This window comes from Oryctolagus cuniculus, chromosome 11 (genome assembly GCF_051225735.1).
Source record: "Oryctolagus cuniculus isolate XC-2025 breed Fujian yellow rabbit chromosome 11, ASM5122573v1, whole genome shotgun sequence".
Lineage (NCBI taxonomy): Eukaryota > Metazoa > Chordata > Mammalia > Lagomorpha > Leporidae > Oryctolagus > Oryctolagus cuniculus.
In genome coordinates, this window is record NC_142877.1 from 25,267,564 (window position 1) to 25,294,594 (window position 27,031).

Sequence of the window (27,031 nt, forward strand, 5' to 3'; positions counted from 1 at the left end):
GGAGTGCAGTGGAGGATGGCCCAAGTGCTTGGGCCCTGCACCCCATGGGAGACCAGGAGAAGCACCTGGCTCCTGCCTTCGGATCAGCGCAGTGTGCCGGCCGCAGCGCGCCGGCTGTGGTGGCCATTGGAGGGTGAACCAATGGCAAAGGAAGACCTTTGTCTCTGTCTCTCTCTCACTGTCCACTCTGCCTGTTAAAAAAAAAAAAAGATTTATTTATTTGAAAGGCAGAGTGACAGAGAGGGAGAGATCGTTCATCCACTGGTTCACGCCCTAAATGGCCACAATGGCTGAGCCAGAAGCCCGGAACTCCATCCAGGTCTCCCATGTGGGCGCAGGGCCCAAGCACTTGGGTCATCTTCCATTGCCTTCCCAGGCGCATTAGCAGGGAACTGGATCAGACCAGCGCTCCTGCTGCACCACAACTCCAGCCCCCCAGTAATTCTTAGGGGTTAGACCAAAGCCTGACTCAGGGCAGAGCTTCCAAGGGTACTGGCAGGAGAAGGGGGTGCTGGGCAGGCGGGGGGGGGGGGGGAGCAGAAGACTCCTGTGGCTAAGCTGGTGACTGAGATGGAGTGGGCCTCTGCGTGTGGCCCAGTGACTGTCACTGTGTGTCACCGTCACACACGTCCTCTCCCCGAGTCCTAACCCAGATGCCTGGTGGCTGCAGGGGCTCTGTCAGACCGACTGTGCGTCCCAGCCTACACACATCTGTCTGGGCCTGGAGGGACACCTGGCACACTTCCTGGGGTGGCTGGCAGGCCTGTGTGCTCCCTCGGGGCAGGACAGGCAGGTGCAGAGGTGCAGAGGGCAGAGTCCTCGCCCTCCCCCGCCCGGCCCCGCTGGCAAGTGGAAAAAATGTTCATAGGCAGGCTGCCCCACCAGCGCCTGCTCTGCACAGAAAACAAGTTCTTCTGGTATCAGCTCGAGTTTGGCAGGAAGTGGCTTTTGGGTGGCAGGAAGTTGGATTCTGCTCCTATATCAGCCCTGGCCGAGGGGCAGGAGAGCGGTTATCAGGGGTTAAACAGAGTCACCAAGAAGTGGGGCCCCAACACCCCAAACCCGATAGAGTTGAGGGTACCGCCCACCCATCCTGGTCATTCGGGATGACAGGTAGGGGGCTTTTGTAAACAGCGCCGCCCATCGAGTCCCCCAGCAAGGCCCCGGGCTCTAGTCACTCTCACTAGCCCGCTGGTCCCTGTGAGACTCTGAGAGACAGTGACTTGTCCAAGGTCAGCCTGACAAGTGGGAAGGGGGGGAGAGAGAGAGAGAGAGAGAGAGAGGCTACAGGAGATTCCCAGCTGCTTAGAGCAAGAGGAAAACCAGGACAAAAGAGCAAAGAGGACCCGCCCCATCCGTGTCCAGCCGTGCACGGCCACCACGTGGACATCCCAGCTGGCCTGCTGGTCTTCAGCCTGTTTCCCAGGTGAGAGCGAGACCCAGAGACTCCCTGGCTGAACCAGGCTTGGAGCTCAGGTGTGATTCTGAAGGCTGGGCTCTTTCAGGTCCTGCCCCTGTGCCCAACTTCCAGGGAAGGGAAGCGGCTGTCCTAAGTGGAGGCCCAACCCAGGAGCTCGCTGAGGAATTCCCCCAGGGCCCGGCCAGTGGAGAGCCAGGGTCAGCCTGGGCAGAGCGGCGCAGCGCTCCCGTGCATAACCATGCGGCCGGGCGTGTCCAGCACCGGGCCAGGGCCCTGCCCCTGGGCTGGGACCCAGAGGGTCCAGTGTCTAGAATGAAGCCTCACTGCTGGTGAGAATCCATGTCTCCCAACACCCGGCTCTGGCCGCCCTGCACTCTCCCAGCCCCCACTGGATCCCCCTGGGGAGTGGGCCCCTGGTCCTGCTCCCATCCCCAAAGGGTACCCAAGCCGCTCCTGGCTGAGATGCTGATTGGAAGCTCGGTTTGCATGTCGTTTGCACATTACTCAGTTCGTGTCAGAAGGTACGAACATCTCCCTTTCCGGGGCAGGCCTGCTGGGCCCCCCGCCCTCCTCCAGACAGCAAAAATGCCAGCCGGCGAGACGGGAGCTACGCCCTGGCCTCTCTGACAGCACCCGCCTGCTGCCACCTCCCCCATTCGCTCCTGGAGCCAAATTTAGGCAGCTCTGCTACTGAGAGATGGGGAGAGCGGAGGCAGGAGGCAGCCGGCCCGGCCCTGGCCCTGGCCCGCTGTGCGGGGTGGGGCGGGGCGGCCCCGGAGGTGCCCCTGGCCCTAGAGCCCCAGGCCTAGCCTCCCCCATCCCTCCTCCCACAGGAATGTGCGCGGCACCCGATTGGGGAACGCTGGGTTCTCAGCTGCAGCCTGGGGTGCTGGCTACCCTGGCCGTGAGGGAGGAGAGAGGGAGGGCGTGTGGGAGGGAGGGAGGAGGTCACGGCCGGGGCAGTGGGGAAGGGATCAGATAGCCTCCTCCTGCCCCAGACACCCGCTGCCGCCACGGAGGACACAGAGGCTCTGCTGCTCAGGGCTTCCTGCCCCTCCCTGCTGTGCCCCCCAGGCCTGACTGCGGGGTGGGGGCAGGAGGCTCAGCTGGGCCTGAGGGCACTCAGCCCCCTCCTCCCAAAGCTCCATCAGGCCACCCCCACTCTGGGTCAGCCTCTGCCTTGGAGGCCTGGGTAAACTGCAAGAAGCAAGGGCTTCTGGGAAAGCAGACAGAAATTAGGGACGTGGTGGTGTCCTTAGGCCTAGAAAGTTCTTCCATTTCTCAGGTGTGGCCTGGAGAGGCAGCAGGGGAAGGGAGGAAAAAGACCTGGGCTGAATCCAGGGGTGGGGTTAACAGAGCTGAGCTGTTGGAGGCTGGGAGCCTGGGTCTCACTGGCCTGGGTTGGAATCCCAGCTCAGCCGGTTCTGTACCTTGTGACTGTGGGCAGGTCTTCCCGCGTGTCTGCCTCGGTTCCCCCACCCTCAAGGTTCCTGGTGCCGCAGGGAGAGCGAAATGAGGGGGAGAACGCTAGGCACACAGTAGGTGCACAACGTGGCTCAGAGGCCCCCGGAGCCGTAGCGGATGTGGGCGCTGGTACTTGGACGATTAAAGGGGCATTCGGATGGGGGCTCCGTCCGTGTGACCCGGAGCAAATGGCCACACCCCGCTGCGCCTTGGGCGGGGAGCCGCAGAGGCGTCTCTGCCGAGGGTCTATGAGGATTACACATGCTCAGCCTTGGCACAGCGCCTGGCACATAGCGGGAGCTCCCTGGAGGAGAGCTGGCTCGATCGAGTGGTACCGCCCCGCACAAAGGACAGGTGGGCAGCGTCGCGAGAGGCGGAGCAGGGCAGGTGCGCCGGGAGCGAGCGGGGAGGCGGGGCCGGGAACGCGGAGGAGCGCCGGGGCGCGCGCGCGCGCGCGCAGCAGGTGCGCGTGGGTGGGCGGGGCCCCGCGGGGCGGGGTCCCCAGGTGCGCGCGCCTGGTGGCCGGAGGCTGGGGGAGGCACACCGCGCTGGCCCACCGCCGCCAAGTGTCCTTGTGTCTTTAACGTTCTCCTCCCCGCGTACCCCCCGCCCACTTCGTGCGCCCCCACCCCAGCCGGGCTGCAGCCGCCGAGCCGTCCCCCCTGCACTGACAGCTGGTATCTAATTACTGTGTGAGAATGGAAAGTCAGGCTGTCCCAGCTCCGGGGAGAGGGGATTAACGTCTCCTGCAGAATACACTTCCTCTGGTGGGTTGCCATGGTTACTCTCATTACCTGCCTGCCCGCGAGGAGCCCGCGCGAGCCGCTCCAGCAGGCCCTCCGAACCCGGGCCGGGTGCGCGCGCGCCTCCGTGCCCCTCCCGGCCTGGGCGCACGCGCGTGCGCCGTGGAGGGGCGGGGGGCCGCCGAGCGGTCTCGCCCCGCCCGCGCCGGAGCAGCTGTCAGCGGCGCGCGCACCCGGCCCGCCCCGGCGCGCGCTGTCAACAGTCATTAGGCGCGGGCCGCTCCTCCCCCAGCCCGCGATGGGGCCCGCACCTGGGGCCCCCGCTCGTTAGCGGGCCCCAGCCCCGGAGGGACCCGCCGCGGGGCCTATCTGGCTCAGGGCCGCCCCCTTCCGCCACCCGGGATTCCCCGTCCTAGGCCACGGTGCCCAGGGGAGGAGGGTCCCTCCTCCCAGAGAGCGCCCCTCAGCAGTAGTGGCGCCAGCGGGGCATTTGGGTGGGCGCTGTTTGTGCATCCTTCGCGTTCCCACAGCAGCCCTGTAAGGCGAGGAGAGCCATGGTGTGCAGAGGAAACAGGCCCAGGCCAGACACCCCTTGCTTGGGGTCAAGGGCGGATTGTCCTCAGGCCACCCTCCTGCCCCCGACCTGCACCCCCACCCCAGCTCTGTCCTGGATGGCAGAGGAGGTGGGGCCTGCCCTCCCCTCCAGGTCACCTCCTGGGAGCTGCATTTCTCTGAAACCTCTCCTGGAGGGGGGCCTGGGGCCCACTGCACCCCTTTCTCCTCACACCCGTTCTCTCCAGGCACCCTTTCCGCAGGGTTGTTGAGACCAAGAGAGAGAGGAGAGTGGGGGGAGAGCTCCTGGGAGTAGCCATGGCTTCCCTCAAGGGACGCGCTACTTGGGGGCAGATCCCGGGCACCTTCCCTGCGGCCCAGGCTGTGCGTGTCAGTCCCCAGCGTGATTCCCAGGAAGGTAGGGGTGCAGCGAAGCGGAAAGGCGGCCGTGGAATATGGGAGGTCTGTTCCAGATGGCAGGTGCGCCTCGGCGGTGCCAGCGGCTCGGCACTGACAGTTGGAGGTTGTGCACGGGGTGGAGGAGCGGCAGGTGCCTCACCGAGTCCCTGCGCCGTGTTTAAGGACTTATTTACTCCCGGAGGGGAGGAGGGGCGCAGGGGGAGCGGTCCTCCTCCCGCTGCCCTGTACGGGCCTCCAGAGCTCAGTGGCAGCATGGTCCTAAAATCCAGGTGTGGATCCCACGGTGACGGCTTTCTCGCCCCTGGTTTCCAGGCCGCCGCAGCCCAGAGGAATTAAAATACTGTCTCTGCCCCATTCACGCAGCCCCTCCTCAGTCGCTGGGTGAGGACCAGCCTTTCCGGGCGATGCCGAGGGAAGAATTCTGGATGTTGGAGTGATGGTCTCGGCTCGGCTCTGCTTTCCGTTGTCTCGCCCCGGTGTGGTTTTTAATTTCCCCCATCTCTCCTTTCCCTCTGGGGCCCCTTTGCAGGGGGCTGCTTCCTCCCCCTGGGTTCCTGTCCCTGCCCCACCAGGAGCTGGAATGAGGCGTTGTAGGACACCCCCCCCCAACACTACCCAAACCGCAGTCCTGGGGCCCAGAGGCTGGAGGAGCTGCCAGGGTTGTGGGCGCTGGGAGGGGCTCAGCCACCAGCCGCTGCCCTGGGGGAGATGGAGCTGCAGCCTCACACTTCCCGCGCACTCAGCCCCTGGAGCCCGGGATCCCCCCACGGGTGGTGGCCAAAGGGTTGTTTCCCGCAGGTGGGCCCTGCCCGCTGGCTTTCTCGCTGATTTTTCATGCCTTGTCAGGCATGGATCCGAAACGCACCCCGAGGGCCTACCCAGGGGCTTTTTCTGTGGTTTCTTCTCCTGCCAGAGGAGGAACCCAGTTGAGAAACGTTCCCACCCTGTAGCTGGGTCCTCTCCACCATGGCCTCGTTGCTGCTGGAAGGTGTGCGCCGCGTAGCCGGTGAAGCTGGCGCACCCAGGGGCACCCCAGTGGCCTCACGGGGTAATCCTCCCTTGCTAAGCACGTAACGTATTGCCAGCAAGTGACCGGGAGGTTCAGTGGAGATGACAGAACTGTGGTCCATTAGCAGTGGGGCTGCTCCTGCGGCCGAGTGTAGGGGTCCACTTCATTGGCTTCTGTGGGCAAACAGGTGGGATTCAGGAGCTCGCCCGAGCTTTGTGATGGCCGGTCCCCTCAGAGGTCTGCAAGCCTGGAAGTGGCGTCTTCCTCACGCCGAGCGTTCAGATCCCTTGAAGAAATCGAGGGACCCAAAAGCCCTGCTCCAGTATTAATACACATTGCCGAAGAGGATCTCAAAACCCAAGGCCCCGGGGCTGGCGCTGCTGCCCCAGCGATGCCGGATCCACACCGAGCCTCCAGGCAGACGTGTGAATTTCTACTCCTGTGGCCCAGTACGAGGCGTTTGTTCCCATCGTTAGGGAAATTGGCCTTCGATGGAGATGATTGGCCTTCGTTGCAGATGAGAGTGTTAACACGTTGGGCCTGGAAGCGCAGGGCATGTCTATACATAATGAGCCGACACCAGTTTCCCCGAGGTAGCTTCGCTGTCTCCACCATGGGACGCTGCCATCAGCGGTCCTCAGTCCCTGTCTCACGTCCAAGTCACCTCGGGGCGGGGGGACAGCCCAGAGCATCACATTTGGTGGGTTTGAGGTTGAATCTCAAATATCTCCATTTTAAACAGGTTCCTGCCATCCCAGGGACCACACCGTGAGCACCGCTGTCCTAAACATTCCGAAGTATCAGCAGTGTGAAAATAGACATTTGGCAGTTTCCTCAACACTCATTGGCCTTTAGTGTGGAGCCCGAGCGGGTGAGGTGCAGGGAAGTTAGTGTTCCATCCATTTGTACACTGTTGCCACGTCTGGTTTTGTTGGCCTGGGTCTGGCCAGCTGTTCTGGGGCTTGGATGGATTGAGTGGATGGAGTGTGTTACCATGGCGATGCCCCCCTACATGCTGTGGAAGGTCCCAGAGGGTGATCTTGTGTTTTTCGTGGTTGTTCCCATGGGACGCTGCAAAGGTTCCTTTCCAAAACTCCTGCTCAGCGTTTCCAGGAAGCTGGGGGTAGTTAGGAGACGCCAGCCCCCTCTTAATCCAGCTTCTAATGAAGTGACTTCCTTTGTCAGCCCATGCCCAGCTCGCTTGGAGCAGTGGATTAGATGAGGCTAATTTGGGTAGAAGGCAGAAGTGGGCTGGCAGGGGCATCCCAAGGCCATGGGGAAGGTGCCTGCTGCTCTCTAATCAGCAGCTCACGCCTCGCAGCAGCACTGTGTCTGGATCCTCTGGGCCGGCCTGCAGGTTCTTACCCCTGCGGATGCAGGGCGTGGCACGCGTCAGGTCTTCCCAGGCTTCTCCTGGAAGGCCGCACGGAGATCTGGTCCTCTTCCCGTGGGGTGCAGCACGCGCCGCGTCTGGGTCGAGGTGTGCGGGCGCAGACCTGGCGTGGTGTGTGAGTCTCACTTGCTTTGGGGCAGGGCCTGTCTTCTCCCGTGCACATCTCTGCCCTGGAGACAGGAGGACCTCGGGACCCGGGTTTGAACGTCAGGAGAGATCAGAGTCAGTTCTTAAAGGGGTAGCTGCTGCTGATCGCTCCCCCAGAGAGCCCCTGGGGAGAATTTTCTGAGTACATCAGACCAGGGGCAGAGCTGCTGTGTTCCCGGAGACTGCCCGGGAGTGGCGGTGGGTGGCTGTTCCGGGTAGCTACCCTAGGCTGCGGAACGCTTCTCCTGGGTTTGTGGGACCGTTTCCGAGTTAAATAAGGCCACGTCTCTCCTATGATGGTGGATGTCACAGTCGGGTGGGGGTGAGGGGGACGTGTCATAACCCGAATGGCTCCCAGGGACGGGAGATGACAGTAGATTCCTGAACACAAAATGTCCAACTGAGTCGGTCTCAAGGGAAGAGAGGATGGTTCTCCAAGCCTGTGTGTGCCAGGGGCCCCAGAGTGCTTCTTCCCTGAGCCTTGGAATATGCAACCAGCACCAGTCAGGCCCCGTTTACCGGTGGGGAAGCTGAGTGTCACGGGTTTCACGAAGTGGGACCCGCCCGAGGTCTCTGAACCAGGTCGGGAAAGTCTCCCTCCTGCCTGTCTGCGATCCGTCTCCTCGCCCAGAAATAGCCGCGTCCTGGCCTGACACAGCTCTGGGAGCAGGGAAGTCTTGCTCGCTTCTGAGCAGCTCGACCGGTGGCGCCGCCCCTGGGTTCAGAATATCCAGACACTGGGGGATGACCCCCCTCCCACTCTCTCTACAAAGAAACACTCTTTCAAAACCACAGTTGAACGGATGCACAGTCAAGTACACAGACTGTAAGTGTCCAGGCGGGAGACTCATTGTAAACCCCGCACACCTGTGCAACTCCCACCCAGCCGGCCAGAGAGAGACCCAGCGTGGCTCGGGCTCGCTCGTCGGGCTCACTCCGTTCGCTGCCGCCCAGGGGAGCCTCTGGCTGCAAGTGCCCTGGAAGTGACCTCTCACAGCATCCGTCCCCTCCTGGCAACATCTGAGACTCCTCAGCCTGCCGGGCAGCTCCAGGTCAGCTAAGGAACAAGGCAGCGACTGGCAAGGCTGGCCAGATGCCCTCAGACTTCCCGGGGTGCATACCCCCAAGAAAGAGAGAATAACTACTCCTGGGGCCGACGTTGCGGCATAGCGGGTTAAGCCATTGCCTGAGTCACTGGCATTCCATGTGAGTGGTGGTTCAAGTCCTGGCTGCTCTATTTCAGATCCAGCGCCCTGCTAAGGAGCCTGGGAAAGCTTCAGAGGCTGGCCCAAGCGCTTGGGCCCCTGCACCCATGTGGGAGACCCGGATGCTGTTCCATGCGCCTGTCTTTGGCCTGACCCAGTCCCAGCCACTGTGGCCGTTTGCGGAGTGAACCAGATGGAAGATCACTCTCTGTCTCTCCCTCTCCTCTGTAACACTGGCTTTCAAATCAATAGATCTTTATTTTTTAAAAAAGTAACTCGTAAGAGAGGTCTTTAAGATTCAAAGATTATTTGGAAAGCAGAGAACCAGACAGACAGATCTCCCGTCTGTTGCTGTACTCCCCATATGCCTGCAACAGCCAGGGCAGGGCAGGGCGGGGCCAGAGCCAGGAGCTGAGAACTCAGTCCGGGTCTGGACGTGGGTGGCAGGGACCAAGGCCTTGAGCCCTCACCTGCTGCCTCCCAGAGTGCACAGCAGAGGAAGCTGGAATCAGAAGCAGAGCCAGGACTCGAACCCACGTACTCTGATACTGGATGCGGGCGTCCCAAGCAGTGCTGTAGCCACTGTGCTAAATGCCTGCTTCCTGCCTCCCCACGAGTTTAAAAACAGAAAGGCTGCAGACATCTACAGCTCAAGGAGGTTGAAGATTTTCCCTAAGGTCACATGGAAGCAGGGCCAGGAGGTGGCTTTCCCCTGCCACACACACACACACACACACACACAGGGCCACACATGGACACGTAATGACGCCCGGTTGAAATGGGCTCTGACCAGGAAGGACGCCATTGGCAAGAGGGCCTGGGCTCTGAGGTCTGCACCCACACTCGCTCTGGGGTTCTGTGTCCCCCTCATCCCAGATGCCCACCTGCCCTTCCTCCCCCACGTGCCTCAGCTCTCTAGTAAGCTCCTGACAAAGAACCCTGCGTGCCAGTCCCAGCATGTCGGGAAAGCTGCTGGAGAGAAGCAAAGCCCGTCTGTGGCCAGGATATGTTGGGAGCCAGCGTCCATGACAGCACAGCCTGTCTGCTCCAAGCCCTGGGCCAGCTCTGCCACTTCGCTGTGGCTAGCGCAGCCCAGGCCCTGACCCCACAACCTTCCAGGCCATCGCCATGGCCAACTCCGTCACGCCTGGGGGAACATGGCAAACTGCAAAGCACTTTTTAAATTTTTTATATATTTACATGTCATCTACTTGAAAGAGCAAGAGAGAGTCGGGTGGGAGGATCCTCCATCCACTGGTTCACTCCCCAAATGCCCACAACAGCCAGGAGCCCAGAACTCAACCCAGGTCACCCACATGGGAGGCTGGGGCGCCAGATGTGCATTGACAGGCAGCTGGATTAGAAGTGGAGTAGCTGGGACTTGAACCGGCACTCTGATGTGGAACGCGGGTGTCCCAAGCAGCCATTTAACCCAACCGCTCCACGCCGTCCGGCCTCAGAGCACTTCTGCCTGATAGCAACAGCCAGGCGGTCCCCGCGCCAAGCTGGGTGCAAGAGCTGCACGAGAAATCATCGCTTCACTGATAGGAAAGGTGCTTCTGGAATTCCCAGTTTATGGATGAGGATCCTGAAGCCCCGAGAAGCAAAACAACTGCCCCGGGTCCCACAGCCACCCGAGCGCGAGCGCGGTGCTCAGGGGCTGCACCCGTAGCCAGTCGCCGGCCGGCGGTCACTTCCTGAGCGGCGTTCTCAGTGCCAGAGGGACAGCTGTGAGCCCAGGCTCGGCCCAGAAGCCGACGGTCTTGTGTGAGGGTCCCCGTGAGGAGGAGTGGTCTTGGAGGCACTTTTAGAGAAAAGCCTGCCTCGTTTTCCCCAAATCCCCGGTGCACTGCTTTCTGCTGATCTCGGACACCCCCTGGGGCCCTCCCGGTCCCTCCTGAGGGCAGTGATGGCCGAGGTGTCCTGGGTCCGAGAATCAGATCCCTGACTCATTTCCTGAGGACGCCGGCCTCGTCCCAGCCTCACGCCCGCCCGCTGCCTCTGCCCCACCCTCCCTCCTCTGCCGGTGGGGGAGGGCAGGTGCCAGCCCTGCAGCTGTTAGCGACAGAGGACCCCGTCTCGATCCTGGCACACCTCACAGGCCACCTCCACGTGACCTCCGGCCTGCCATCCCGCACATGTCCCCACACAAAGAGCCCGGGCGCTGGCGCTGCGCTCAGCTGCCAGGGTGGGGAGGGCGGGCGGTGGTGAAAAGCTTGCTAGAAAGGCCAGGGGCGGAGGCAGGAGTCACCCAGGTGATGGGAGCCGGTCCCCAGGGACCCCGGCCCAGGCCCACAGTGAAAGGTTACTGCTAATTGGCAGGCTCGTGACGGGGCCGCATCTACTTAGCACTCCCCTCCCCAGAGACGTCCGGGACGGGCTTGGCACAGCGTGTGATTTGAGAGCCCCCGCCCGCCCAAGTCTGGCACAATCTGTCTGAAATCGTGAACATGGAGCCTCTTGGCTCTTTAATTTGTATTTGTGTCGTCGCCGTTCTCTGCCCATTGTTGCTGGTACATTTCGTAGCAGCCACCCTGATTCTGGGACCCCACCCCACCCCGCCCCCACCCCCACCCTGGGAGGAGGCGACAGGGGGTCAGGGAGCAGCGCCCATCCCTGCCCCCCCTGACCTCGGGGCCTCGGCCCCCCCACTCCCACCCCGCTCACCCCACCGTGAGCCCTGACACTAACACAGCTTGTCCCCCTGTCGCAGGGGGCAGATGGCCTGTCGGAGCCCGAGGGCATCTCTCTGAAGCGGGTCGCTGTGGTGGAAGATTTCTTTGACATCATCTACTCTATGCATGTGGAGAGCTCAGCTGAGCCAGGCAAAGCCCCCAAGCACGCCGGGCAGAAGAAAACCTACCGAGCGGTGAGCGCCTCCCGTCTCCGCCTCTGCACGTGGTCCCGGCCTTGGCAGGAGGCCGCGGGCTCTGCACTTGGCGGGTGGGTGGGTGGGTGGGGGCTTGAGGAAGCAGCCTTCAGGGATCCCAGAGCAGAGCATGGGGCAAGGACACGGGCAGCTGGAGGCCGCTCCTGGGCCAGGGCGGGCTCTGTGGGCTGAGCAGAGAGAAGAGGAGAAGGTTGAGGGCGTGAGAGGAGGGGAGAAGATGGGGGCTGGTGGGCCGGCTCTGCTCGCTCCTCTTCCTGGGGGCCCTTACACCTGCCTGGGGGGAGGGGTGCAATGCAGGCAGGAGACCCATAGTCAATCATCAACAGCAAATGGCTTGGTATTTGCCAGCACCAGGCCTGTCCTAACTGCTCCTGGCGGCTAGCTCAGCCCTGTGACGTCAGCACTAGGAGTTCCCTGGGGGAGGGGGGAAGTCTGGGGACCTCCCCCACACCCCACGAGGAGATCACAGAGGGATGTGGGCTGGGGAGGCTGAGAGCAAAAGCGAGATGCAGGAGAAGCAGAAGTGTTCCCAAGGCCAGCTTCCAGAGAGAGCAGGAGCCTGGCTGCCCAGGCGCTCTGCAAAGGCACCTCCAGCCACGGAGACACAGTGCTAAGCCCCGCGGGCTCCATGGAGGAGGTGGCATGGAAGCTGAGCGTGGGTAGGCAGGAGGGAGCAGAGACAGCCACTCAGGCATGGCAAATGTCACAGATGTGGGAAGTGGCAGTTGTGGGGACTGTGGCCAGAGCAGAGGCCCCCGCTGTCCCCTGCAGGAAGGGCCTGCTGTGTTCCCATCCTGTCCCCCTGTTGACCCCATGTCTGAGTCCCTCACCAGGGCTCGGGCACAGCTCTGAGCCATTGGTCCGGTTCCTACCGCTCAGCCGGCCAGGCCAAGCTCTTGGTGTTGATGGTCCTGGTTCACACTCGGGGAAACTGAGACCCAGAGAAGGAGCAGCCTGTCTGAGAACACGCAGCAGCTGGGTGGCAGCCAGCCAGTGTCGCAGGGCCCCCTCCATGCCGCTGGGAGCCCCCCCCCCATCGAGTGCTTTGTCTAAGCAGCTTCAGCCCGCGGCAGCGGTGTCGGTGTGGTCTGTACTTCCCCCACATGGCCTGATGTTTTAAGAACCCAGCGGCCTGACTGTCCCCTGTTCTCGGAAGATAGCCTTGGCCCTCATCGGGTCTTCAGGATGCACCCCGCCCCCCATTGTGCCCCAGGCCTCAGGGAGGCAGGGAACTGGGCCACGGGAGCATGGGGGTGATTCCACACGCACCCCCTGCTTTGCCACATGTGTCCCTCAGGAAGCGACCTGTGGGGAGGGAGTTGTGAGGGCTTTTACACCCCAGGGTCCGAGAAGAAGGGAGGGGTACCCAGGCTGGGGCCCATGGAGGCCCCTTGGTGTTGAGGAGACCCCTGCACGTTTTCTCAGCATTAACCTTGGCATTGATCTGGGCACCTAGCACACGCCGGCCTCTGCCCTCGGCACTGCCCACGCACCAGCTCCATGCGCCCCAAGGTTTCGTGTGTGAGGCCAGCACTGTTGCCACGGCCATTGTAAGCTGAGAGATGGGAAACCTGCCAGGGTCACACGCAGCCAGGCCACAGCCCCAGGCTCTGCCTCGCTCCACCCCGGCGACTTGGTGTTGTCCAGGCAGGTGGTCTCCCTGGCCCCCTTAGCGCCCAGCATGGGGCCTCAGCCACGAGCACGCCCTAGGGCTTGGGGTCTCCGTGCGCCGAGGAGGGCAGGGCTGGGCTGCTCCAGCCCGGTGGACATCAGCCCTTGGCTCTGCACTTCCTGGCTTTTTGTCCATACGCTCACCGCGTGCCCCACTTCCTGCCGCCTAGCCTGGAGCTGGCACATGACTGGCATGGAGCCAGCCAGGCTGTGCAGAGCTGGAATTTCAGCGGCAGGGCCAAGGCCAAGCTGAGCAGGCCAGGGCCCTCCCGCAGCGGGCGTGAGGCTGAGGCCCACGCGCCTCCCTCCCCCTGCCCCTCCCCCTCCCCCTCCCCATCTGTCGCTCTTCTCATGCCACCCTGTTCCTTTTTGGGGGGTGGGGTGGTGCCTGGATGCTTTTGTCCCCCTCTTTTCATCTGCTGCCGTGGTCCTTGACCCAAGCCTAGCCCTTCAGCGTCACTGCACAGACACGAGCCCCATTGTGCCCCCCGCCCAGTGCTTGCGGAAAGGGCCCCCGAGGAAACCCCGTGCCAGAGGCTGCAGAGAGGCCCGGCCTGGCACCGTGCAGTTGTGCCAAGCCCTTGCCACGGAGTCCTGGGATCTGCCCTCGTGTGTTTGCCGAAGCTGAGTCCTGGGCCGGCCGCACAGCCTGTGGGGCACAGGGCAGGCCTTAGGCAGTAGGAAGGTGGGAAGATGGGGGGCACTTGGCAGGGGACGCCGGAGGAGGAGGAGTCTTCCGTGGGCAAAGGAACTTTCTAGCTTCTCCCGCCGTCCTGCGCTGGTCAGAGACAGCAGGTGGGGCGCTTTCTGCGCCTGGGGCCACCGGCCACTTACGTCCAACAAAGCTGGAGGGAGGGCGATTGTTTCCCGTCTTGAGCAGAAAGCCCCTGCCTTACTGGCCTCTGCTGCCGTGTGACCCGAGGTCCCGTGGATCCTGGGGGGTCTGAGGAAAGTGCCCCGTGGTGCTGCTAAATTTCCCGAACTCACCGCGAGGGCGGCTCCTTTGCTCAAGGGGCTCTCCTGCTTGCCTGGCGTCCACACCTGTCTGGGTCGCAGCCACGGCTTTTGCCTCCCTTCGCTTGCCTGGAGCACGGGGAGTCCAGATCTGGCCGCCCAGGCCACTGAGGAGCTGGGGCCAGATGTGGTCAGCAGCTGCTCTGCAGCCCCCCACCCCACTAATCCACCCACAGGGTGAAGGGGGACCAGTGGCCTCGTCTTTGCCTCTGAGCTGGGAAGGGGACAGGGGCGTTGGGAGTCGGCGACACAGCATGTGGCTCCCGCCCTCCCTGCTGGTGAGCTCTCTCCTGGCTCCCACCTCTAGGAAGAACTTGAGGAGCAAGTTCAGTGCCGGGTCTCAGCGTGCAGGGGGCCTGGGAGAGGCAGCAGGCGGCCCGGGTGCCGGACCTTCCCCCTCTTACACCCAGCACCTCCACCTTGGTGAGGCTCAGAATCCGTTTCTAGAACAGGGCCTGTGGCTCTCCCTCCACCCCAAAGCTAGGCTTTCCCTCCTGGTCCCCACTCATCTTGCAGTTCTGTGACTTGAGGCACCCGGACACCGGACGGAAATAGAGGCCCCTTTCTGATCCTGGGCAAGCCAGGAGGGCAAACCGAAGGATGCCTGCAGGGGGCCGGGGTGGGGGTGGGGGCAGAAGTCCCTGCAGCAGGGCTGGGCCCCAGGGCGTCTCACTGTCCAGGCTTTGGTGCACTCCTCCGGGGACCCATCCGCAGCCTCCTCCCTCTGCAGCCAGCCATGGTCCCTGCAAGGCTGGGAGAGATGTGGCTACCACTCCGTCCCTGTGTCCTCCACGGGCCAGGTGGCAGGAAGGGCCCCTGCCTGGCCCATGTACAGCCTTCTGCGGGGCAGGAGGCCCTCCCTGAACCCAGTGCCACGCACGGAGCAGATCTGCGTCTACAGGCGGCTGCTTCCACCGTGCGGACCCATCCCTGTTCTCCCCCAGTCCTCTGCCCTGCCCGTCTGTGGCCCGACATGGGGACCCCGAGGGTCATCCGTGCGCCAAGGCAGACTCAGCCATGCGCTGTGCCACCAGGGCTGCTCCCCCTGGCCGGTGGGCTCTGCAGCCCTCGGCCCTTCAGCTGGGCCCGTTCCTCCCCGGCCAAGAGCCCTGACTCCAGGCAGCTCTGGGCTAGGGATGGCCTCATCCATGTGTGTGGCAGGCCTGTCCTTGAGCCCTAACACCCAAGGCAGCCCAGCTGCACCCCTGGCTGTCACCCCCCTCCCCATCTGCGGCTCCAGCTGGGAGACAGCTCATCAAGGAGCGTGCCTGAGAAGTAACAGTCGTGTCCCCAAAATTAACTCTGCGGGAACGGCCCCTGGGAGGCCGCAGGCAGACTGGGCTGGGAGTGGTGCCTGCCGGGAGCACCCTGGGCCTCTGCCCCGCAGCCCACAGCCCTCGCAGGTGGAGCAGGCAGTGTACTGTCCCCGGGGCGGAGGCGGGGCCCAGCGCTGGCCAGCAGCCCCCTCCGGCCTCGCCAACTTTCCCAGCGAGGGCGGAGGACAGCAGAACTCTTGGGTGATGCTGCCCCTTAGTGGAGAGGAGCGGGAGGCGCGGGGCTCCCGGAAGCCTGTGGGAAAAACCCGGGGAACCCCGCAGGCCAAACCGAGAACAGGAAGAGAGGGCCTGACTGCTGCCCCTACTTCTCCTTCTCTCCCCACCCCGTCCCCCCTCTGCCCTGCTGGGAGAGGCTCTCCGAGGGCCCTGGGCCCGGGTTTTGACCTGACACAAGGGCCAGGTGACCGTGAGTGATTCCCTTGGCCGCTGGGCCTCCGTCCCCTGAGAGCCTGGAAGCTCAGGTGCCCTGGCACTAGCCTTCGGCCGCTGTGCCTGGGAGGGCGCTGGTCTGTGGGCCATCGCAGGCAGTGGCTTGTGGGAGGACAACCTCAGTGCTGTGTGTGGGCTCGGAGCCAGGGCATTCATCAGCGGGTCCCAGTCTGTCGCTCTTTAAGAGGGAAGCTGTCCGTCCCCACCCTTGAGCCTCGGAACAAGCTCATGCCTCAGTGGCAGCAGTGGAGTGTGCAGAGAGCGGTACCACGCGGTAGAGCCCAGGTTAAAGGCCAGGCAGCATTCGAACGCTTCGCTCTGCCAATTTCATCCCCCGTTAGTCAACGTTTTCAAACAGTTTTCTGCAAACATGCACTCACCTTTGCAGCCAGCCCCGGGGACACCTGCCCCCGGCTCCTCAGCTCCCTGCCTTCCCTGGCACGGGTCACAGCACCTGTCACCCACACACAGACCTCGGTGACCCCGCGGCCCCGTTGCCCCGCTGCCCCGCCAGCCCCGACCTCATAACAAGCAAACATCCTGCCTCCCCAGATTGCGGAGACCTACGCCTTCCTCCCAAGAGAGGCCGTGACCCGGTTCCTGATGAGCTGCACCGAGTGTCAGAAGAGGATGCACTTTAATTCCAACGGCCTGGAACCCAAAGGTAGGAGAGGTGGCGTCCGCGACACAGCCCACCCCTTGCCCCGGCCGCAGTGGTCGCCATTCCCAGAGACCGCCGTGGGCCTGTGCATGGCCTGGACAGCCTCGTTTTCCGGGTGTTAACAAGTTTCCCTTAAAAACCAAGCAACCCATCCCTCCCGCCCTGGCAGGGCCGCTCCTCCCACCAGGGTTCCCACAGGGCACTGCTGCCCCACCCCATGCTGGGAGTCGTGTGTGGGTGTGGCCTTCTGCTCTCTGAGAACAGACGCACACCCCTTGGCACGCTGTCTTTCTGCCCCATAGTCTGCACCTGTCCACGGAGGCCCCGCACCTGTGCAGGCTGCACTGTCTGATCTGTGGGAGCCGGGGATGCATCGGCATCTTAGATGCCCAGAGTACTCATGAACCAAAGTCGGTCCCTCCTTGGACCATTGTGTGTGCTCGCCAGCTCTGTCCTACCCACTGAGAGCAGTGAGGACCCCACTGTGGCTCCGCCCGCTGTGAGTCGGGGGACCCCCATATGCTCGCAGGTGGCTCTGGCACGGGGAATCAGGCCAGCACGTTTGGCTGCTCTGGTCACAGCTCCACCTGAGAAGCGGGGCCCCAGCGCCCCCAGCACCTCGGCCCGGCTCCTGCCGCCCGGTCAGTAGACGTTGGCCTGAGGATGCGACCAGACTCGGAATGATGGGTGAGATGCCTCTCTGGGCGGCGTGCGGGTGGCATCCGCTGACTTCGGGGAAGGAAAAATCAACAGCAAAGCCCGAGCCGATAAGAAGGACATCGGCGCACAGGCGTCAGGCCGAGTCCCCGGGCCACAGGAGATCGACTTCTGATGATGCTGGCTCCCCAGAGCCAGGGGCACTGTGCTCCTGGGAGCCGCTAGCCACGGCCGCTTGGTAGGAGCACACGGGAGAGCTCCTACACCTCAAGCGACAGGGATGCAGCTGGTTAATCCTCATCATGCTGGTGCCAGGGCTAAAAGCAGGGCTCCAGGCCTGGGCTGTGTGGCTTTGGTTGGCCACTCAACTGCTCTGTGTCTCCCTGAGCCTCAGCGTCCTCATCTCTGGTGCCTCCCTCAGTGGGCTGAGATCTGACGGTCTGTGCACCTGGCCCAGGCACCCCCCCACCCCACCCCCACTGCAGGACGAGTGAGCCGTGCTGCTGCAGTTACTGTGGTAACTGAGTCCCTCGGGGATGTGCCCCACGTGGCCGGACACGGGCTGAGCGGCTGCAGCTCCTGTGGCACCTGCAGGTGGGCCCGGAGGACTCTCCCTGCCACACTCCCCACCCTGCTGGGGTCTAGGCCCCAAGGGCACGTGCCCTGCTGGTAACTGTAGCTGCCTGGTTCCTACCCACCGCCTGGCCTAATTGTTTCCATAGCAACTGGCGGAGTCAGCCTCAGAACGGCTGGCCTGGAGGAGCAGAGGCGAGGCTGAGAGGGACCGCACGTGCGGACTGCTCTGGCGTCGGCAGGCTGCATCCGCTGTGCCGACACCCCCACCCCCGCCCCCACCCCGCCTTCACCTCTCCCAGCTCCTCACTGAAGGCCCTGGGGTCTCCCAGGGCTGCGGGCTCCCTTCCTCCTCGGCTGTGGCTTCGTCTGGCCAGGAGGGGCGGATGCCAGCACAGCAGCGGCTCCCTCTCCTGCTCTCCTCGCTGACTGCCACCACCGTGCCCTCCCTCAGGGAGGAGGGTGGAGGAGGAGGGAGCACACAGGCTGGGAGCTGCTTAGAATATAAACCAGCTACGGGGGCTCTGTGCTGGGGCCTGTCCCTCCCACTCGCCTCGGGCAGCACAGGAGACCGGCACCGTGCCCATCCGTGCCCATCCGCAGGGCAACCCTGGTCCTCTGTCCCCGGGGCTGGTCCTTTTCTTTTCTTTTTAAAGGTTTGTTTATGCATGTGAAAGGCAGAGTTCCAGAGAGAGATGGAGAGACAAAGAGAGAGGTCTTCCATCCGTTGGTTCACTCCCCAGATGGCCGCAATGGCCAGAGCTGGGCTGATCCAAAGCCAGGAGCTTATTCCGGGTCTCCCATGTAGATGCAGGGACCCAAGCACTCGGGTCATCCTCCATTGCTTTCCCAGGCCGTAGCAGAGAGCTGGATCAGAAATAGAGCAGCCGGGATTAGAACCGGCACCCATGTGGGATGCCGATGTTGCAGGCGGCAGGTTAACCCACTGCGCCACAGCGCCGGCCTCTCGCTCCTTTTCATTGCAGGGAGGGGAGAGCAGGAGCCAGGGGGTTGGGGTCAGGGAGGCCTGGGTGTCCGGCCATGTTCCCAGCTGTGTGTCCTCGGCAGCATAGGAAGCCGCTCTGAGCACGTGCAGCTCCTAACAGCCTGCAGCTCTGTGAGCTGTGAGTCCAGGTTCACAGCAAGGAAACCGAGGCTCGGGGAGGTCTGAGCTGAAATCACACACCCGGGTTCTCTGGGGAGGAAGCAGTGGGAGCAGCAAACTTAGTTGCTCATCAGCGAGATGGAAGCCCCGCCCTCCTCTCGGGGCAGCCGAATTAAATGAGCCTGTTATGTAGGGCACCTGGCACACGGGGCTGCCTGGGGAATGTCAGCCTGACCCCCTCCCGGGCCTGCACGCCGGACTGCCTGTGTCCAGGTGGCCCCACAAAGACACACACTGCCAAGGTAGGGTCAGCAGTGCACCGCACCCCCACACCACCCCCAGGTGAACCCATGGGGTCAGAGGGGAGGGTCTGGTCCCTCTGCAGCCAGGGCAGAGCTGCAGAGCTTGCAACACCCCCCATCCTACCCCCGCCCCGCCCCGCCCTGCCTGGCCGAGTCTGCCAAGTGGCCAGAGGCGCTAGCCTCCTGGACGGCCCTTGCCAGCTGGCGGGCTGCCCCTCCTCCTGCCCCAGCCCAGAGCCTGCAGATCCTATCTCGGCATGCCCTGCTGGCCTCTCTGGATGCGGTCAGCTGCGGGCTCTGTCACAGGCACCCCTGCCGCGCCAGCCCTGCCTGCTGGGAAATCGGAGCCCGTCCCTGGCCCCGGAGGCAGGCCCAGTGTTCCTGTCCCAGGAAGGGGGGGCAGGGGACAGGATGGAGACTTCTTGAGGCTCTGCTGGGAGGCCGCCTTGCTTCCTGGCCTCTGGTTAAAAAGAAAGGAAGGAAGCAGAGCGGCCTCCTGGCTCAGCGGTTTGTCCCCGGCAGAGCCTGGGGGCCTGGACAGCCCCTGCCCCCCTCCCCGCCCCCAGCGCCAGCAGCACAAACAAAGGAGGCTGCGAGGATCGGGAAGGATCGGGAAGTCCGGCGATGGGAAAGTCCAGGGCCTCCCAGCTCCACGCTGCTCTTCCACCAGCTGGAGCGAACCTAGGCCAGAGCAGGGACAGAGCAGGAGGGCAGGGTGTGGCCTCCGCGCAGCCCCAGCTCCTGGAGGGTGGGGGAGGCCTCCGGGGGCTCGCTTCTGCCCCGTCTGCTTTAACAAGCGTTGCTGGCAATGGGCAGCAACACTGTCACCCTTCCTCCGCGAACGAGTGGTCCACTCATGTGGCGCCCAGACCGCTCCGTGGTTTCCTGCCCTTCCCCGACTTGGTCCCACCCCAGCCTCGCCTGGCCTGTCCTCTCCCAGCTCCCATTCTTGCTGTGTGACTATGGGAAGGTTGCATGGCCTCTCTGTGCACTGTCGCCACCTCTGTAAAGTGGGGGGTGTTCGTTCATCCAGCACCCCCTCATGGGGTTCAGCTCAGGAACCATCAGCTGACGGAGTGAGCGTGAGCCGTGTTCACGTGCTTGGCACGCAGCTCTCTGAGCTCCTGGCCGCTCCTGTGGGCTCCGAGGGACTCCCTGCTGCTTCTCCGTCTCGCTTCCTGAGCCTGTGTCACTCGCGGTCTCCCCATCCGCCCCACCCCGAATGCTCACGTGCCGGCCACTGATTCACTTCCCCAAAAGGCGAGTTTACTACCTCTTGAGCCGGCCCCCAAGTCTGAACCCCCACCCCAGTCTGTGGACCCCAGGGCTGTAAAGGAGAACGGCCGCCCTCGGACCCACCCGGAGACGCGGTGGGCTCTGCCTGCGCTGAAACGTGTGCTGATGGGTGGGTGCCATGGGTGCCGGCGTTTGGCCTGGCTCAGGTGAAACCAGCACAGTATCGATGGTTGCCAAGGCCACGCACAGCCGGGTCTAGAGCCCAGCCTGGCTCGGCTTTTCTTGGCAGGGCGGTGCTGAGACGATTCCCGAGCACCTGCTCTGCAGCCTGCTGGCTCCGGGCTGGCCCCTTGCCCCCTGGTGGCAGTGAGGCCACCATGTAGGGGCCTGGCTCATCTCAGCAGAGCCCCGGGAATCCCTCTCTTACTTGTCCCTGCTTGCACCTCGGCACGCCCTATCCTGGTATTTGTCTCCCCCATGAGCCCCTCCTCCGAGGACCCTGCGAAGCCGGCCCTCTGGATGTGAGCCCACTTCTATCCAGAACACAGTGGGCAGAGCGGCTCCCACCGTCCAAGGCCTGCCCGACCGTCCTGCCCGCCGCACAGCGAGCCCCGTCCTCCGGCTCCACTCCCGTGGGGCGGGTGCCCCGCCAATAACTGCCCCATGTTTCCTGTGCTCACCTGGCACACCTGTGGGCCCTTCGATGGCGCTGCTGGCGAAAGAACCAACCAAGGAAAACCCTTTCTCCCGCCTGCCAGGGGCTGCTTCAGCTGCACCCGGTTTTATCAGCGATACCTTCTCCTGAGCAGGATACTGCTGACCGTCAGCAAAAGGACTCGGGGCTCCCACTGCACGGGCTGCCCAGCGCGTGTCACCATCGCACCCCCGCGGGGAGGGGCCGGCCCGTGCCTCGTTGTCGGACAAGCTCGTCTCTGAGGAAGCAGAACAGAAGCGGCAGAACTCTTGGTCTGAAAACAGGAACTGCACTCCGCACTGCGGCACCATCGCCACGGACTCACGGGACCATCTGGCAGACGCTGACCCAAGCTGGCCCGATGCTGGGGGCCGTGGCCTAACGGCCCCCTGGGGCTCAAGACATCCAGTCTCGGCGGGCACTGAGGAGAGGGCACGCAGCGCTGTTTGCCTTGCTGGGCAGGGGGCAGAGCCGCCCCGCCCTCTCTGGGTTGCCCCTTGGTTCGCAGATGCTTTTTCTTTTTTAAGATTTTGTTTGTTTCTTTGAAAGTCGAAGTTACAGAGAGAGAGAGGATGAGAGGTCTTCCGTCTGCTGGTTCACTCCCCAGATGAGTGCAATGGCCAAACCGAAGCCAGGAGCCAGGAGCTTCCTCTGAGTCTCCCACGCCGGTGCAGGGGCCCAAGGACCTGGGCCGTGTGCCACTGCTTTCCCAGGCCATAGCAGGGAGCTGGATCAGAAGTGGAGCAACCAGGACTCGAACCGGCGCCCATATGGGATGCTGGCGTCCCAGGCAGTGGCTTTACCCACTACACCATAGTGCCGGCTCCAACGATTTTATTTGCAGTAAAATATTTAGAACATGAAAGTCGCCATTTTTGTAATGTCTGTGGCACCGTTTCCAGGACACTGATCCTCACTGTTGAGCAACCATCACCACTGTGTAGTCCCAGAGGTCTCCCTCGGCCCAGACAGAGGCTCTGTGCTCACCAAGCAGCCACTTCCCGTTCCCATCTCGCACCCCCAGCCCCCAGTAATCTCTGCTCTGCTTCCTGGTGCTAGGAACGCACCCATCTAGAGGCTTCATACCAGTGGTGCTCTGGGTCTGGAGGGGCAGGAATAGCAAAGCCATCCTCAGATGTCCCCTGCGTTTCCGCTTCCTTGGCCCTGTCCCTCACCGTTGGCTAGTCGGGGAGTGGCCCACACTTCTGCTCCTGTCCCAGTCCATCAACAGATCTGTGTACCAGGGTGACCCCTGGATCAAAGGCCGGGCGTGGAATGAACGTGGCCTGGAGCCCTTGCAGGAGGAGGCCGGAGGTTGGGTCATGGAGATTGGTTGCCTGGGCAGCGGGGCCAGAGCTTCCAAGAGTTCATCAAATATTCCTATCTTCCAGGCTCTGAATTCCATTTCTTGGAATCTGTTCTAAATAAGAAAAGATCAGAAGGGCAGACCAAGATTCATGCACAGAGATGTTCCCTGTAGTGTTGTTTATAATAGCCCTGATAGGAAACAACATAAATAGCCAATCTAGTCAATTCTGGTAAAATGGTACATGGCTATACAAATGACATTCACAAAGCAAAACAAGATTTCTTCAAGACTTTATTTTTGAGAAGTAGAGTGACGGGGAGAGAGAGGAGAGATCTTCCATCGGCCAGTTCATTCCCCAAATGCCCGAAGCAGTGGAGGATGGGCCAGGCTGAAGTCGGGAGCCAGGAGCTCCAAGTGCTTGGGCCCCCATCAGCTTTGCAGGTGCATTAGCAGGGAAGTGGACCGCACGCGGAGCAGGCCTCCCTCCCACCTGGGCTGCAGGTGCCCCAAGTGGTGGCTTACCCCACTGCACCACGAGGCCAGCCCCACTATACAGGATTTGTGATGGAGGGGAAAATGCCTATGACAAAACATGAAGCCACCCCGGCCCCCCGTATTAGAGCAGACTGTAATTCTCTGTATGCATCGTGCTATCAAGTATGTAAAGAAGAAAATCATAGGGAAAAAATAAACAGAAGCATATGCCAAGCTTCTTGGTGCAATTATGGCTTTTAAAATTTGTCTTTACATCTTTCCGCACTTTGCAAGTGCTCTACAAAAAGAACATTCGTTCCTTTGATCTCCAGGACAACAAAGCAATAAATGGAGGCACCGGTGCTCCTCTGAATGTCATTAAGGAGAAACCGGAATTTAGGGAGGGGGTGCTGGAGGCCTGGCTGGGCCTGGGAGGGGGCCTGGAGTCGGGGGGCAGCACACGTTCCCCAGGAAGGTGGCTGACGTACACCGGGTTTGGAAGCTGAGATACCTTCAAGGGTCTGGCAGGCATCCTAACTGAGCAAAGCTGAGCCGTTTGGGCGTGGGCAGGAGTGTGGGGAGGGCCTTGGCTTGCCAAGCTTGGCTGCTGACTCCAACTTCCTGCTAATGCAGACCCTAGGAGGCAGCGGCAGTGGCTGGAGGGAGTAGATTCCTCGTGGGAGACCTGGATTGAGTTCCCAGGGCTCCAGGCCTTGCGCCCAGCCGGTGCAGGCATTTGGGGAGCGACCCAGGGACTGTGGCAAACAGCACACAGCCATGTGAGAAAGCCACAGTGGCTGTGTACCATTGGCAGGGGGGCCCCGTGGGGCCAGCCCATCCACTGTTTCAAAGGAGCACAAAATTCATATATTTTAAAAGCCTTTGTTTTACTTATTTGAAAGAGAGGAGCTGTTTTCTTTGCTAGTTCACTCCCCCAGATGCCCGTAAGGGCTGGGGCTGGGCTAGGCGGAAGCCAGGAGCCTGGAATTCCATTCAGGTCTCCCTCGTGGGTGGCAGGGACTCAAGTACAGGAGCATCACTGCTGCCTCCCAGGGTGTGCATCTGTGCACCTGCAGGAATGAGAAGTGCAGGGCTTGGCCCGGGCGTCCTGGGCGACGTGGGTGTCCCGGTGACTGCTTCAGCCAGTGCGCGTGGTTGCCAGCTCGGGTGTTCTCTTGAACATGGGCACCTAACCGGAAAGCATCTCTGTCCAACCCGTGGAGGGGCCGCGGGCAGTCCCTTCCCTGTGGGGGCTTCCTCCTGAGCAGGCTCGGTGCGCACTGAAAGGGGTCTCCTTTTGTTCCCCCCGCCAGAAAGCGAGCCCCCGTCTCCTCTGGTGTCCGGGATCATCGACTACAACATGCCCCTCACCTCCACGTACCTGAAGCAGATGAAGCTGCGTGTGATGAACTCACAGGAGCAGGTAAGGCACCGCCCCCCGCCCTCCGCCCACCTGGACGCACCCGAATTCGCCCCGCTGTGGTTGACTTCCTCCAAGTGCGGACCAATGAGCCCCTTAGCTCTGATCGGGGGAGGGACCTTGCTGCAGCCCGGGACTCCTGGGTGGTGCTCTCCGCTCTGCCCTTTGTCTGCTGCCTCACTGGCCTCCCTTCCCCCTCCCCGGTGAGGGAGAGGCCCTGGCCCTGGCCGTCTGCCTGTGGCCTGTCACTCCTGGGGCCTTGGAGGGTGGCCCAGGCTAGATAAGGCCCGAGGGCCCCCTGGCTGCCCACGACTTCCCCAGCTGTGCTTTGCCAAGGACTGTCAGGCACCATGGCAACAGGCTATGAAAAGCAAATCCCTCTCCTGCCTCCCCACACAGCCCACCTCCTAACCCCGCTCAAAGCAGGTGGCCCGACCGACCGGGCGTCCTTCAAAGAGAGGCGGGCTGAGCGCCACCCTCCCTCCATCGCCGCCACCGCCGCCACCGCCAGCCGGGGGATTCACTGGTCACTTCTGGCTTCAGGTGTCTCTGCTGCCCGCTGCCTGATGGGGGAGTGGGGTCTTCCTCCCCTCCCATGGAAAGACGGGTCAGAACTCGAGTGGGACTGCTGTCCCACGCTGCCATCTCCTTGGCAACCCGAGCACGTGGGCCAGGGAGGCCCGTGTGAGGGTTTAGGGCGGTGGGCTTTGCTGTAAGAGAGGAGGGCAGCGCCCCCCAGTGCCCCTGGGACCGCATGAGGTCAGCCTTGCTCTGGCCTCACCTGTGCGAGCCCGGTCAGCGGTGGCTGCACCACTGCCAGACTTGCTCGAACCGTTATCCGTTGGGGAAGGGCGCTGGCCCCGGTGTTGGCTGCAGGAAGGTCACGTGTGGGGGCGTCGCTGCGTCAGGGAAGTCTCAGCAGTGCGGCTAGTTCAGCGCTAGGCCCTCCTCCACCCACAGCGGGAGGCGCTGGTGGTCTCTGTCTCCTGTCACCACCCACACTGTCCCAGGCACCCAGCTCCTGACGAATCCTCTTCATGGTTCCCATGGGTGGCTGGGGAGGGTGGCACCCAGCCCTGAGGTGTGCCATGCCTCCAGCAGCTGGTCACTGCTGGGACCAGGGTGGCCAAGCGTCGTACCCCTAGAACCTGGTCACTGCTGGGACCAGGGTGGCCAGCGCCGTGCCGGTTGGGGTCCTCATCCAAGGAGCCTGTCGTGTGTGATCTGGTTAGAAAGGTTTCCTGTCTTCGCTTGTGGTAGCAGAAGGAGTGGTTAGGTCTGTTGGTTAGGTGCCGCCAGGAGAATTCACTCAACAAACGCTTAGGGAGCAGGATCCTGGGGGAGCAGCTGGAAGAGTTCCTCGGTCTTAGAGGCTCGTTACCGCCCACAGACCCCAGCTGATGTGAGGAATGGGGCGCCGTGGCGTGGCCTGAGGGGGTGTTGGAGGTCCTTAGGGTGGGGATGGGGCTGTGCCGTGAGGCGGGGGTGCTGGGAAGGCTTGCCTCAAAAGAGGGGTGCTTCTGCCGGGCTGCAGATCTGCAGGGAGGAGAGCTCCGGGCTGAGACAGCTTGTGCAAAAGCCCTGTGGCTGCAGGGTGGGCGGGGCAGGGCAGCAGGGGAAGTGGAGAGTTCATGTGGAGATGGGACTTGTGGGCAGGCGTCTGTCCCCAGGATGCTTGGGGGAGGTCCCCAGGGGCCATGACTGGGACTGAGGTGGCCTCTGGTCACAGCGAGGTTCCATGCGTCGTCTTTGTCGCACCGCAGTTTCTCAGCTGGGGGCCGTCTGAGGGTGGCCAGCTCCTCCCGGTGCTGCAGGGCCTCCCAGCCTGTGCCCTGCCGCCACACGGGGCCTTGCGCCATCAATCCCCATGCACACCGGGCAGGGCCTTGTGCCGTCAATCCCCACACACACCCGGGTGGGGCCTCGCGCCGTCCTCCCCCACAGCGGTGCCGCGCCTTCCGCCACCGTCAGTCCCTGTGGACAGGATGGGCTCGAGGCCTCAGCCCCGCAAGCAGCGATGACAGCGCCGTCCCTGGGTCGTGGTGAGCCGCGGTGCCGCAGGAAACCGCCCGGCGCAGCACACGGTGTACCCAGAGCAGCACAGAAGGGCCGCGGACCCGGACGTCTGACTCTTCAGCCCGAGTTGGAGCTGCTTTAGCAGCGCCCTCCTTACACAGAGTAGGCTCCCTTGGGGTGGGGTCATGGGTGACCACCCCTCCCAGAGAGCCAGGACAGCACAGTCCCCGTGCTATCGAATTGCCGCACCCCAAGACCAGGCCCAGAAAGCGATTCCGTGGGGCTGGCGTTTTGTGGTGCGGGGGTTGAGCCGGCGTCCTACATCGGAGAGCCGGTGCAAGTCCTGGCTGGCTGCTTCTGATCCAGCTCCCACTGATGCATCTGGGCAGGCGGTGGAAGACAGCCCAAGTAGGGCCCTGCCACCCATGAGGAGGACCCGGATGGAGTCCCGGGCTCCTGGCTTTGGCCTGGGTCAACCCCAGATGTTTTGACCCCAGCAGTTGTGACCTTTTGGGGAGTAATCCAGTGGATGGAAGATGTCTCGCTATCACTCTGCCTTTCAAATAAATAAATCTTCAAAAATAAAATGAGAGACTGAAACTCATTCTCTTTAAAAAAAAAAAAAAAAAGCAACAACAATAGATGGGGCTGGTGCCGTGACGTGGCAGGTGAAACATCAGCATCCCATATGGGCACTGATTCGAGTCCCAGCTGCTCCACTTCCGATCCAGCTCCCTGCTGATGTGCCTGGGAGAGCAGTGGAGGATGGCCCGAGTGCTTGGGCTCCTGTACTGATGTGGGAGTCCCAAAAAAACTCTTGGCTCCTGGCTTCTGATTGGCCCAGCTCTGGCCATTGCTGCCATTTGGAGAGTGATCCAGTGGATGGAAGA

General features: G+C 62.7%; 1 protein-coding gene across 2 annotated transcripts in view; it reads left to right on the forward strand.

The window, feature by feature from the left end:
• NOL4L (nucleolar protein 4 like) overlaps positions 1 to 27,031 on the forward strand; it is a 113,155-nt gene that overhangs the window by 39,350 nt on the left and 46,774 nt on the right. The window contains exons 2-4 of one of the 2 annotated variants that reach the window (XM_002710921.5): positions 11,067 to 11,222; positions 16,247 to 16,358; positions 24,019 to 24,128. In XM_002710921.5, coding sequence (XP_002710967.2) covers positions 11,067 to 11,222; positions 16,247 to 16,358; positions 24,019 to 24,128 — 378 coding nt within the window. Of the gene's footprint in view, positions 1 to 11,066; positions 11,223 to 16,246; positions 16,359 to 18,868; positions 18,993 to 24,018; positions 24,129 to 27,031 lie in introns of those variants that run through there. The other variant, XM_089307196.1, reaches the window with a different exon arrangement.